Source organism: Penaeus chinensis, chromosome 30 (assembly GCF_019202785.1).
Source record: "Penaeus chinensis breed Huanghai No. 1 chromosome 30, ASM1920278v2, whole genome shotgun sequence".
Classification (NCBI taxonomy): domain Eukaryota; kingdom Metazoa; phylum Arthropoda; class Malacostraca; order Decapoda; family Penaeidae; genus Penaeus; species Penaeus chinensis.
In genome coordinates this window covers 5,575,315-5,587,814 of record NC_061848.1, presented here as the reverse complement: position 1 = coordinate 5,587,814, position 12,500 = coordinate 5,575,315, and the positions used below count along the sequence as shown (strand labels likewise).

General features: G+C 34.4%; 2 protein-coding genes across 9 annotated transcripts in view; both read left to right on the top strand.

Moving 5' to 3' along the window:
* Window positions 1-2,073: 2,073 nt before the first annotated feature.
* LOC125041403 lies at window positions 2,074-2,348 on the top strand (the record flags this gene model as incomplete). Its single annotated transcript, XM_047636324.1, is given in 1 exon segment — window positions 2,074-2,348. A coding segment is annotated over 1 exon segment (45 nt), but the record flags the coding sequence as incomplete, so codon positions are not given.
* A 132-nt stretch (window positions 2,349-2,480) lies between these two features.
* The window catches only part of LOC125041401, a 33,099-nt gene continuing 23,079 nt past the window's right edge, over window positions 2,481-12,500 (top strand). For 7 of the 8 annotated variants that reach the window (XM_047636323.1, XM_047636321.1, XM_047636318.1 and 4 more), the window contains exons 1-5: window positions 2,481-2,612; window positions 5,775-5,959; window positions 6,191-6,401; window positions 6,954-7,092; window positions 10,327-10,338. In XM_047636323.1, the coding sequence (XP_047492279.1) occupies window positions 2,500-2,612; window positions 5,775-5,959; window positions 6,191-6,401; window positions 6,954-7,092; window positions 10,327-10,338 (660 nt within the window). In that variant the 5' untranslated portion in view covers window positions 2,481-2,499. The remainder of the gene's footprint in view (window positions 2,613-5,774; window positions 5,960-6,190; window positions 6,402-6,953; window positions 7,093-10,326; window positions 10,339-12,500) is intronic. The other variant, XM_047636317.1, reaches the window with a different exon arrangement.

Genomic DNA, 12,500 nt, shown 5'->3' with positions numbered 1-12,500 from the left:
TCTCTCTCTCTCTCTCTCTCTCTCTCTCTCTCTCTCTCTCTCTCTCTCTCTCTCTCTCTCTCTCTCTCTCTCTCTCTCTCTCTCTCTCTCTCTCTCTCTCTCTCTCTCTCTCTCTCTCTCTCTCTCTCTCTCTCTCTCTCTCTCTCTCTCTCTCTCGCTCTCTCTCTCTCTCTCTCTCTCTCTCTCTCTCTCTCTCTCTCTCTCTCTCTCTCTCTCTCTCTCTCTCTCTCTCTCTCTCTCTCTCTCTCTCGCTCTCTCTCTCTCTCTCTCTCTCTCTCTCTCTCTCTCTCTCTCGCTCTCGCTCTCTCTCTCTCTCTCTCTCTCTCGCTCTCGCTCTCGCTCTCGCTCTCTCTCTCTCTCTCTCTCTCTCTCTCTCTCTCTCTCTCTCTCTCTCTCTCTCTCTTTCCTTTCTTTCCTTTCTTTCCTTTCTTTCCTTTCTTTTCTTTTTTTCCTTTCTTCCCCTTCTCTTCTCCCTCTCTCCCACCACCACCTTCTTCTTCTTCTTCTTCTTCTCCTCCTCCTCCTCCTCCTCCTCCTCCTCCTCCTCCTCCTCCTCCTCCTCCTCCTCCTCCTCCTCCTCCTCCTCCTCCTCCTCCTCCAACTCCCCCCCCAACTCCCCCCCCTTCCCCTCCTGCCTCCTTCCTCTCCTTTTTACACCCTCATCTATGACCATCTACTTGTCTGTTAATCTTAGGACGTAATGCGGAAGACGGTACTTGAATATGTACTTGAATATTCTCGAACATTTTTAGCTGTGCGTTACACAGTTTGTCTGTCATCAGATTCGATAAGTTTACAATTTATAGCTAAAGAAGTCAAGTGCATGAACCAAGACGGGAGGAAAGAAGAGCCCTAGAAGAGAAAGAAAGAACAAAAAAGTACGATGATAATGAAGGACGTGTTATTGAGATCTTTGTATTTTTTTGCTTATCTCTTTTTGAGTGACCGTGATTCTTGCCGACTCGCGCTGAGGAAGCGAAACGCAAGGCAACGAGAGACGAAACGTTTTCTCTTCTCTTCCTCTTCTCTTCCTCCTGCTTCGTCCTCGATTTCCACTGAGCTCGTCGTTACGTTTTTTTTTTTTTTCTGTTCACTACACTTCTTTTATTTACATTTCCAGTTATGTCTGTTGTTATGTCTTTGTCATTGATCTTTTTTTTTTTCATCATTATCGTCATTTTCTTCTTTTTCTGCAACTTTTACTATTTCTTCTTTTACTTCAACCTCTACTCCCACTTCTTCTACTTAATCTCCATCTTCATCCACATCATCATCTTTCCCCTTTTCCCCTTTCTCTTTTGTTTGGCTTTGTTGTTTACATTCTAAGAAGTTGTGACGTCATTCGTAGAGGACATGGGGACGGCGGCATCCTGTTTGATGAGTTGACTGACGGAGCGAGTGGTCAGTCGGGAAATGGTGGCATTTGTGTCGTCTGTTGTGTGCCATGTGTTTAGTGGCTCTTATAGTGGGTGTCGTTATTTAGTGTCTTGTATAGGGGGTGTCATTATATTGTATCTCTTATAGTGGGTGTCATTATATTGTATCTCTTATAGTGGGTGTTTTTATTTAGTGTCTTGTATAGTGGGTGTCATTATATAGTATCAATTTAATATTAATTGCCAGTATGTTCCATCATAGAAAACGTGTGGTTGGCAATTCATTTTCTCTTAAATCAATTACAGTAGACTTGTATATATTTTCGAATTATTTTTTGGGTGTTGTTGGGGGTCTGCATTCTGAGTACTTTCTGGTTTTTTGTATGCTGTATTCAAATGCATATAGCAATTTTTTATACTTTTTTATCCATAATGTTATATTGTGTTTAAATTATTTGGATATGGAAATTATACATGTGGCGCTTTTATTAGTTTTGTATGCTTTTTTTTTTTTGTGTGTTTTATGTATCCTATTAACATACTCCATGTCCATGTATTTTTACATATATATTTTTCTTCCAAGTGTTTTACCTAAATGTTTTGTATTTAATACAATTCTCTTTTTCCTTTTTACACCATGATTCCATTACTGACATGTTTGTTTGTTTTTTCTTTCCTTTTTTTCCCCCTCATATTAGTTTCTCAGGAATTGGTAATGTGTGAAAACACAAGGAACAGTTGAGAGTCGTGCTTTGGCAACATACGATAAAAAGTGTTTGGGCTTCTGTTGATGATAACAAAAAAGGAAAACAGGAAAAGCATAGAAGAAACCAAAAAAACAAGAGATGGAAGGAGGACTGGTAATGCAAAAGAGATAATAGGAAAAAGATAAAGACAGATATGGAGTATTAATAACACAGCGGGAAAGAAAGGAAGGAAGAAAGAGGGATACGGAAAGAAAGATAGAGAAAAGGAAAAATATAAGAGAAAGGAAAAGCAGAAGGAAAGAAGGTGAAAAAATACCCTCACCCCCCCTCTTAGAAAAAAATAACTAAATAGATACCACATAACCTGGATAAAAGAGGACAGATGTTGGCTGCCGAAGAAGTGTGACAGAACCCCAATGAAGATGATGTTGCACCGAGGCGGAGGAGAGCACTGGTGCCCTCCCTCAGAGCCGCCCATACCCTGCTCGCCCTGCACCCACCCGTACCCGCCCTACTGGACCATTGGCAGGTACTTGGTGCTCCTGCGAAGCTCCTGTTCCTCCTTCCTCCTCTGGTTCCTCCTCCTTTCCCTTCTTCCTGTTTTTCTTCTTTTTCTTTTTCCCTCTCTTTCACTTGTGGTGAAAGAGTACCTGCACACAAGTTTTTCCTTCCAAGTGATGTCTTTCTTCTGTCATGTATGTCTATTTCTGCCCATGCTTTTTTTTTTCCCTCCCTCTGTGTCTGTCTTTAGGTATGTCTTATCTTTTTGTCTGTCTGGCTGTCTGTTTCTTTTCTATCTTCCCCTCCTCCTGACCCCCCTTCCCCTTCCCCTTCCACTTCCCCTGTTTCAAAATGTATATCTATTGTTTTGTCTGTCTGTTTATATGTATATCTCCCCTTTGCCTCCCCTTTTCCTTTTCTCTACCCCATTTCCGTGGCAGACTTCTATTGCTTTTCTTGTGCACTGTTTCCCTCCTTGAAGAAATGCAAGACACGGTTGAGGGTTCATAACTTTTAGTGCTTTTACTTTTGGTGATGGAGTTGTTTGTGTAATGCTTTTTGTATCTGTTTGACCACTTAACTCTTTGTTAAAGGACACTGCATAAACATATATATATACATATACCTTCTTTTTTTTGTAAATATGCATTTAGTTATGATAACTGTAAATGCTGTACATTTTCCTTTTTTTCCTATTTCTTTCTTGACACAATTTTATGTTATGCATTGATTTCTTGAGCTTTCATACTTTGACTTACATGGTATGTCATGCATTGATTGACTTCATATGTCATATAATTGCCTAATTAGTATGTCATACACCACTCAAGTTTGATATATCATGCATTGACCTACTTGGTATTTCTTGCACTGATGTACATGATATGTCATGCATTAATTTACTCAATGTCATTATCACAATATTAATCAGGGAATGCAATCAGGGTATAGACGTTGAATTTCAAGCCCTCTTTCAAGATCTTAAATGCATAATACTTACTCCTCTGTAGACCACTATTGGGAATGGGTCATGTAAAATGCAGTCAGTTTTTAGATTGTGTGTTTCAGTTGCAGGAAGAGAAATAGTAGTAAGATTTATGAAGTAAAGATAGAACAAATATCCTTTAATTAGATTATGAAAATCTTGTATGTAGTAGATTTTTTTCATTCATAAGTTTTTGGAAAATGGAAATATATATATATATAGGGGTATGTATACATCATTTTTATACCTATCCAATGTGGTTTATTATGATTCTTGCAAATGTTAGATATATATATTTATATAACTAATTTATATGAATATGTCTGTCTTTTGCCATGAAATACATCATTTTCTACATTTAGCTTGCTAAACTATGGTGCAAAAGTAATTGCAGTTTTCTGAAATATTGCAGAAGATTGACATTGTTAAAGATATTTATGTCCATTATATATAAAGCAGCAGTTTGTGTAGATAAAGGTTAGAATATTTATGGTCTTAGAATTGGTATCATATAATAGATTTGTCTCTTGCCTAAAGATTGGACTGAATTAAAGAAAGCAAGAAGAAAAAAAAGATATATTAATCATCCTTTGATGAAAAAAGATATTTCTCAGCTAAAGTAGAATTGTGTATACTATGTTTTTTTCCCTCTCTTTTTTTTTTCTTTTTTTTTTCCCCCTTTCTTAATTGGGTAAAGGTGTACTTAGTAAATTCATGATGATTGGCTTTTTCAGGTAGTCTAGACATATATTTATATTTATACAGACTAGCTAGACATATTGAGATGTGAACATGTGATGTTGCACTTTAACATGCTTCATCCAGCCAATCATCACGAACCTGTCAATTGCAAGCTTGCCTTGATGAAAAAATGAATATAGTGTACTTTCTCATCTGTCAAGTGTGAGAGCATGAGTGTGAATTTCTTCATTACTGTCATCCACATATTGTGTCACTATACAGTTGGTGAATAATATGATGACATGAGTAGGTGTTAGGATAAGAAGTCTTTATTGATATAAGCTTTAAAACTGTTAGCCATAAGAAAAGTGTGTTTTCTCTCATCTATTCCTTCAACAGTATGCAATGCTAGTCTATGGGTCTTATAAATTATGTTTTAAGACTATTACAATGGTTGGTGCTTTACAAGTTGTAGTTCTATGATGCACATGTATGTTTATTTCAGCAAATATACAGTACATAGTGGTTATCATAGCAGAAATTACAAAATTAAGCACTGGGTGTAATATTTTTAGAAAATAAGGTATATTGTTTGTAGAAAATAAGTATATGTACTTAGATTTACCATTTGGGATGGTGAGAGTTGCTTCTATATTTTCTAGTATGTAAATATACTAACACCTACAGAAGCTTAAGTTGGTTGTAAAAAGCTTGGTGTCGGATACTTAAATACTCCAATTTAACTGCTCTGGCTACTCTAAATTTAAGAATGATGCTCAGCATGTATTTTTGTATAAATCACATATTTTATGCTAAGATGATTATGAAAGTTTGTGCTCTTAATGAATGTTAAATAAGGATTATTTTTCAAGATCATTTTTTTTTTTCCTTTATTGTGTTCTCTCTCTCTCTCTCTCTCTCTCTCTCTCTCTCTCTCTCTCTCTCTCTCTCTCTCTCTCTCTCTCTCTCTCTCTCTCTCTCTCTCTCTCTCTCTCTCTCTCTCTCTCTCTCTCTCTCTCTCTCTCTCTCTCTCCCTCTCTCTCCTCTCTCTCTCCCTCCCTCTCTCTCCCCTCTCTCCTCTCTCTCTCTCTCTCTCCTCTCTCTCTCTCTCTCTCTCTCTCTCTCTCCCTCTCTCTCTCTCCTCTCCCTCCCTCTCTCTCCCCTCTCTCTCTCTCTCTCCTCTCTCTCCCTCTCTCCCTCTCTCCCTCTCTCCCTCTCTCCCTCTCTCCCTCTCTCTCTCTCTCTCTCTCTCTCTCTCTCTCTCTCTCTCTCTCTCTCTCTCTCTCTCTCTCTCTCTCTCTCCCTCTCCCCCTCTCCCTCTCTCCCTCTCTCCCTCTCTCCCTCCCTCCCCCTCCCCCCCTCCCCCCTCCTACTCCTTCTCATATTTATTTTTCTCTTACTCTCCTGTTCATGCTTGCTTTCCCTCTATTCTTCTGTATGTCGATGTATATACATGCAGGCACAATGTTAGCCATGACTCTAACTCGCCCCCTTCCCCCTTTCTCCCCTCTCCCTTCACCCCAGGGTGAAGTTCGGCGTATCGCTAGAGCAGGTGTGCAAGAATGACATCCCCGGGCCCTTACTGGTGCTCATCCTCAAGCTTAACAAAGAGGGGCCAACCAAAAAGGACGTGTTTCGCGCCCCGGGCCATCAGGGGTCCATGAAGAAGCTGATTCATTTCTTGCAGAATGGACGCCTTGTCAATATCGGTAAGGATGATTATGCTTCAAGGCATTATCTTCTTATTAGGTAATTTATTTGTCTTTATTTGTTATTATTATTATTATGATTTTTTTTTTATTATTATGATTTTTTTTTTTGGGGGGGGTTTCCATTATCTTACATAAAAGTTAAGTTCAAAAGATACCACTGCTTTTCTTTTTTTTATATATATATATATATTGTAGTCACCAATCTCACATAGGTAATTCTTCCCACAGACAACTTCTCGGTATACACAATTGCGTCCGTCCTCAAGAAATTTCTCCGGAAGCTGCCTGAGGGCATTTTTGGGCGTGAGGGTGAGCAGGAGCTGTTTTCGATCATCCAGCTGTCAGACACAGAGCAGCAGCGCGACCACATCCACCGCCTCATCACTTCAATGCCAGTCGTCACTCAACACCTCCTGGTCCTGCTCTTCGGCACCTTTCGGTACGTGTTTTCTGTGGTTGGAAGAGGGTAAGGTAGAATGATTTAGTGTCGGATTCCATTGTTTAGGATTGGGTTGGTTATAGTTTCTTAGGGTAGGGTAGAAATATGGGCTTTGGAGGGGTTTGCCTCAGTATTATGGAATATATTAAAGGCTTTCAGAAGAGATTATTAAATTTTATACTTGTGCCTACCTTTCTGTAGATGTGTATGAATCACATTAGTTTAAACAAAAATTTAAAGGCATTGTAAAGTAATAGCCAGTTTATTCTGGGAAAAGATATATATGCCTATCATTATCTTTTTTATTTTTTTATATCAAGAGTGAGAAAGAAAGAAAGAAATTAAAGTAATAAGAAAAATAGGTTGATACAGGAGAAGGAAAATAATAAAGAAAAAATAGGTATACCTAGAGATAAGAGGAAAAAATAAAAATAAAAAATGAAAATTGTCTTCATGCCTCAGAGTTGCAAGGAATCACAATTAAGATCAGCATCTTCTTCTTCATCAATGTCACCCTCTCTGTCATATTGTCATTTTCCTTAACATTAACAGGGTCATAGCCATGAACGCCACAAGAGCGCAGACAGGGATGACGTCGGAGGCTTTGGGTGTGTCGGTTGCGCCCTCCTTCTTCCAGTCGTGCGTGGCAGATGGCAAGACGGCACGCATGGAAGACGTCATGCGCTTCAAGGTAATGATAATGACTTAGTTTTGGACTGTCCGTTTTTGCTCAGTATAATTTTTTTTTTTTTTATTAAAATGAGAGGGCTCAATTTGCAGGCACAAATTTGTATAGTCAGGAGTAATTATATGAATATATATATATTTTTTTTTTACATTTTGATATAGATTTACATAGGAAATAGAAATCCTCAGTTTTATATGTTATGGAGTATTTTTCCTACTATAGTGCAATAGATTATTTTTTTTTTTTTTTTAATCACCTGCAGGTTGAGAGAACATAATATAATTTATGAAAATGATGTTTTTAAAAATTTCATCAGAAATTGCTTATCTCAATTTGCCTGATCAACTAACAGAAGAGCCTGACTGTGAATGTTTTTACCTTGTTTATTTAGATATTTATTTTTTAAAAGTTTATTATGGAGCTTCACTTTCACAAAAACTTGGCTAACCTACCAATTATTCTACACAGTTGAAATTTTTAGGTTTGTTTTATTTTTGTAACAGATTTTTTTTACTAATGCTGTATAGAATTTGTAGGACTTATTTTTTTTTTTTTTCATCATTGGAATATATGATATTTATTTTTTTATTTTTTTTTTTCCTTTTGTTGAGACACTTTTTTCTTTTGGTAATCATGAATTAGAATAACCATATACATAACCATATACATAATTGCTAAGATTTTTTCTTATTAACCACATTGCTCACATAATACAGCATGACACCTACTCTCATTATGATTTTTTAAAATATATTTGAGTTGATTTGTTAAAGGGGAATTTTGTCACAATTACACCTTTTTGAGAATGTCGAAATTCTTAGTGTTAAATGGAGTTTCAGAGAATTACATAGTTTTAAATTATTTGTGAATGAGATAACTTTGGTTAATTTACTTTCATTATATATTTCTAGTAAAACTTACCTATGTTTTTAGAATTTAGAAATGTTATAAAGAATTTTCATAGATTAATACTTTTTAAATATTTCTCCCTTGGTTGTAGATGATTTAAAAAGAAAATAGTACATACACATTTTTTTCATCTTTCACGAAAAAATATCTTCATATCTTGCACTTTAAGACTCGATAGAAAATGGGTGGAAATTACCATTTCCGCTCTATAGTGACTGTCGAGCCCTGTCGTGTGCATGGTATTGTGGCCAGCATGGATATCACTTCGCTGCTAGAACTATTAATATCTACACAAATTCTGCAGTAATAACATGACCAGGGAAAGTGACATAGTACATGAACCCCCTTCCCCTCTCCCCCCCACCTGCCCATCTCTTCCATGCCCCTCCCCTCACCATAATGACCCCTCCCCCCTAGTTCCCCTGTGCCCCTCTCCCTACATCTCCTCCCATCCCCTCTCTTTCACCAGAGCCAGGTTACCAGTTATTGATTTGTATTCTGTGTTACTCACTTTAGGAGTGTCCCCCTTGGCTCAAGGTACAGATATTATTGTCTAGGCATTGTAAGTAACTAACTGCTCTTGTCTCTGTACCCCGACACTCCTCTCTACCTGTAGTAGACACTTTGCGTTGGAGTCAGGACCTGTGTTTTATTGTTATTTTTATTATTATGATTATTATCAGTTTAATTGTCATTATGTGTATTGTTATCAGTTGTGTTGTTATTTCATTATCATTATTATCATATTGATTGTTATTTTTATTGTTATAATTACTATTATTGTTATTATTATTATTGTTATAATTATTATTATTGTTTTTATTATTATTATTATTATTATTATTATTATTATAATTGTTACTATTATAATTATTGTTTTTATTATTATCATTTTATTAATATCATTCATATTTTTATTATTATTTTTATCATTGTTCTGAATATTATTGTTTGGATATTATAGTTCAGTGGTAGCCTATTGTTGCTGGGTACATGCACCATCCACTTTGGTTTTGTTTTGTGATTCTTTTTTATACAGAACATTTTAGAAGCACTTAGCCACCAAAGAGTCAGTCAGTAGGCTAACTTAACCTCAGCAATTTACTCCAGTCCCTGAATATTTGAAGAAGATAGAAGATTATATACCATTACTGCTATTATTGTTATTACTGTTATAATAACTTCAGTAACGAGGATAATAGTAAGAAAGGTAAAACTGTCCCCTAAAATAAATTAGGAACTGGGTAAATATGTGAAGTTAAGAAGTGCTAATAATTGACTTCATGGTGACTAAGTGCTTGGGGAATAATCTGTGTAAAAAGATATCAGTGATAATGATAAAATAAAACTATCTTGGACAGTGTTATAAAAATGCATACCCAGTATCACTGAATCTTTTTGTTTTTATTTTTTTGTTGTTGTGATATTTGCATTGTAAAGAATTTGAGCAAATGTCATTATTCATGTTTTGTTAGTTACATATTTAGTTATATTTTTTCTTTTCTTTTTTAGTATTGATATTGTTATTTATATTATTTTGGTTATTGTTTTTGTTATTGTTCTTATAGTTATTATTATTATTATCATTATTATTATTATTATTATTATTATTATTATTATTATTATTATTATTAATTATATTATTATTATCATTATTATAATGATGATGATTATAATTATAATGATAATTATTATTATTATTAATATTATTATTATTATTAATAATATTATTATTATTATTTATATTATTATTATTATTATTATTGTTATTATTATTATTATCATTATCATTGTCATCATTATTATTGTGATAATTTTTATTGTCATTATATTTATTATTATTATTATTATTATTATTATTTTTATTATTATTATTATTATCATCTTCATCATCATCATAGATTATTGATTACTATTTTTGTTTTTCATTATTACCATTTTGTTCTTTGGTTATTGTTAATAATATTTTTTTTTTGTTGTTGTTGTTGATATTATTATTATTATTATAATTATCATCATCGTTGATATTATTATTATTATTATAATTATCATCATCGTTAATATTATTATTATTATTATTATTATTATTATTATTATCATTATGATTATTATCATTATTATTATTATTATTATTATTATTATTATTATTGTTATTACTATTGTTATTGTTGTTGTTATTATTACTGTTATTGTTATTGATTTTGTTTTTAGCATTATCATTATCATTATTGTCCTTAGTACCATTATTATTATTATTATCGTTCTTAGTACCCTTATGATTATTTTCCGTTTTTTTTGTGCCCCGTAAATTCCCTGGGACGAATATAGGCAGAGGTTGATGTAAGTACACCTTTTCCCACAGTTCCCTATGGGTGTTCTGGTATTTTATTTGAAATATATATTTTTTCCTTTTCTTTTCTTTTCTTTTTTTTTTCTTTTTTTTTTTCTTTTTTTTTTTCCTTTCTTTTCTTTTTCTCTTTGGTATTTCCTAGATGTTTGACATGAGCCAGCTCTTGCTCCTCCTCAATGCGTTCTCCCCTTAACTCCCTCTTGTTGAGTCATTTTTTTCTTCTTTTTTTTTTTCTATTTTTTTCTTCTTTTTTTTGTGCCTTACGCAGATGTGACATAAAGGATCCATAGATTTGAACAGACAAATGGGAAAAAAAGAAAAAATCACGGACTTATCAGAGGATGTTTGTTGATAAGTCACCCCTCCCCCTGTTTTACTTATTACTGTCTTTATTAGAATTATTATTCTTACTGTTACTGTTATTGTGATTGTTATCATTGTTGTTATTGTTATTATCATCATTATTTTCATTGTCATCATCATCATCATCATCATCATCATCATCATCATCATCATCATCATAGTATTTATCATTATCTTTATTTTATTATTATTGTTATTATTATCATTATTAGCATTATTATTGATATTATTTTTAGTCCTTTTCATCATCATCATCACATCATTAATACTATTTTTATTCTCACTAGTATCATGATGTTTTAAAATTGGAACCGCCTATGCCCTATCAAGTAAAAAGGGGAAATGCAGAATGTTTTTTAAGTTTATTATTATTTTTTATTTATTTATTTTATCTTCTGAGGAAAAAGTCAGTTCTTTTCCCATCAAGAAGTGTTTAAGAGAATAATACCCTGTTAGGCATAAGCTTCCCTTCAGTAACAGTTTTAGTATTGAAAAAAAAAAAAAAAATCTGTATATTAGTCTTCTGTCCATTTTTTTTTTCTTTTATTATTTTAGTTATCATTACTGTTATTATCATTTGTTTTTTTATATGAGGGGGAGGGGTTCATACCTTTGAGTTTATCTCCTTTTTTCATTATTCAACAAACTGTATATTATTTCAGTTAAGACGGTATTGTCTATCAGATGCATGGCCTCCAAAGATGGCGAAAAGGGAGCAAGGAAAGTAACTTGCTGGGAAGGAGAGGAAAGAAGAGGCTTGTCTTGCAGTGGTTGTGCATTTGGAGAAAGAGAAAAAAAAACAATAGTACTTATTTGCCTGTATGTTTGTTTGTATATTATTATTATTATTATTATTATTATTATTATTCAATTAATTTTCCTCCCCATACCCAGCTCCTGCTGATGATTTTCAATGTCGTGGAAGGGAGTTGGCAAAGGAGAATGAATGAGTGAGTGAGTGAGTGAGTGAGTGAGTGAGTGAGTGAGTGAGTGAGTGAGTGAGTGAGTGAGTGAGTGAGTGAGTGAGTGAGTGAGTGAGTGAGTGAGAGAGAGAGAGAGAGAGAGAGAGAGAGAGAGAGAGAGAGAGAGAGAGAGAGAGAGAGAGAGAGAGAGAGAGAGAGAGAGAGAGAGAGAGAGAGAGAGAGAGAGAGAGAGAGAGAGAGAGAGAGAGAGAGAGAGAGAGAGAGAGAGAGAGAGAGAGAGTGAGAGAGAGTGAGAGAGAGTGAGTGAGTGAGTGAGTGAGTGAGTTGGCAGCCATGCCTGAAGTATGAGTAATGATTTCCCTCCCTAATTTTTCATCTTTGTTATTACCAGCATATATTTTCATTTACTTTAAACCCCTTATAAGACAAAATGACATATAGGAAAGTACGTGCTATTCTTTTTTTTAATGGGATTATGGTGAATGGTACTGTAGTAGAAGTGCTTTTGATGAATAGACCAGGGTGAAAGGGGTTAATTGGTGCCTGAAGCCTGACTGCTGCAGATATGTAAACAAAGGAGACCTGCAGGAAAAAGCAAGATATATATTTAAACAGAAGAGAATATATTTGAAAGTGGAATAGGATGATGATTACGATGGTATAGAGGTGGAAAGTTCAGAGAGAGTTAAATGAGGGAGGGGGTTAAAGTCAAAGTGAAGTAGGTTAGAAGAGATAAATGATTTAAAGATGCAGTTATTAAGAAAGAGAAGGAAGAATTAGTACTAGGAAATGAAATATTAATCTCTTAAAAAGAATAGTTTTTTTTTTCCTGTTTTCTTTTTAAAAAGTTGGACAGGTTAATATCA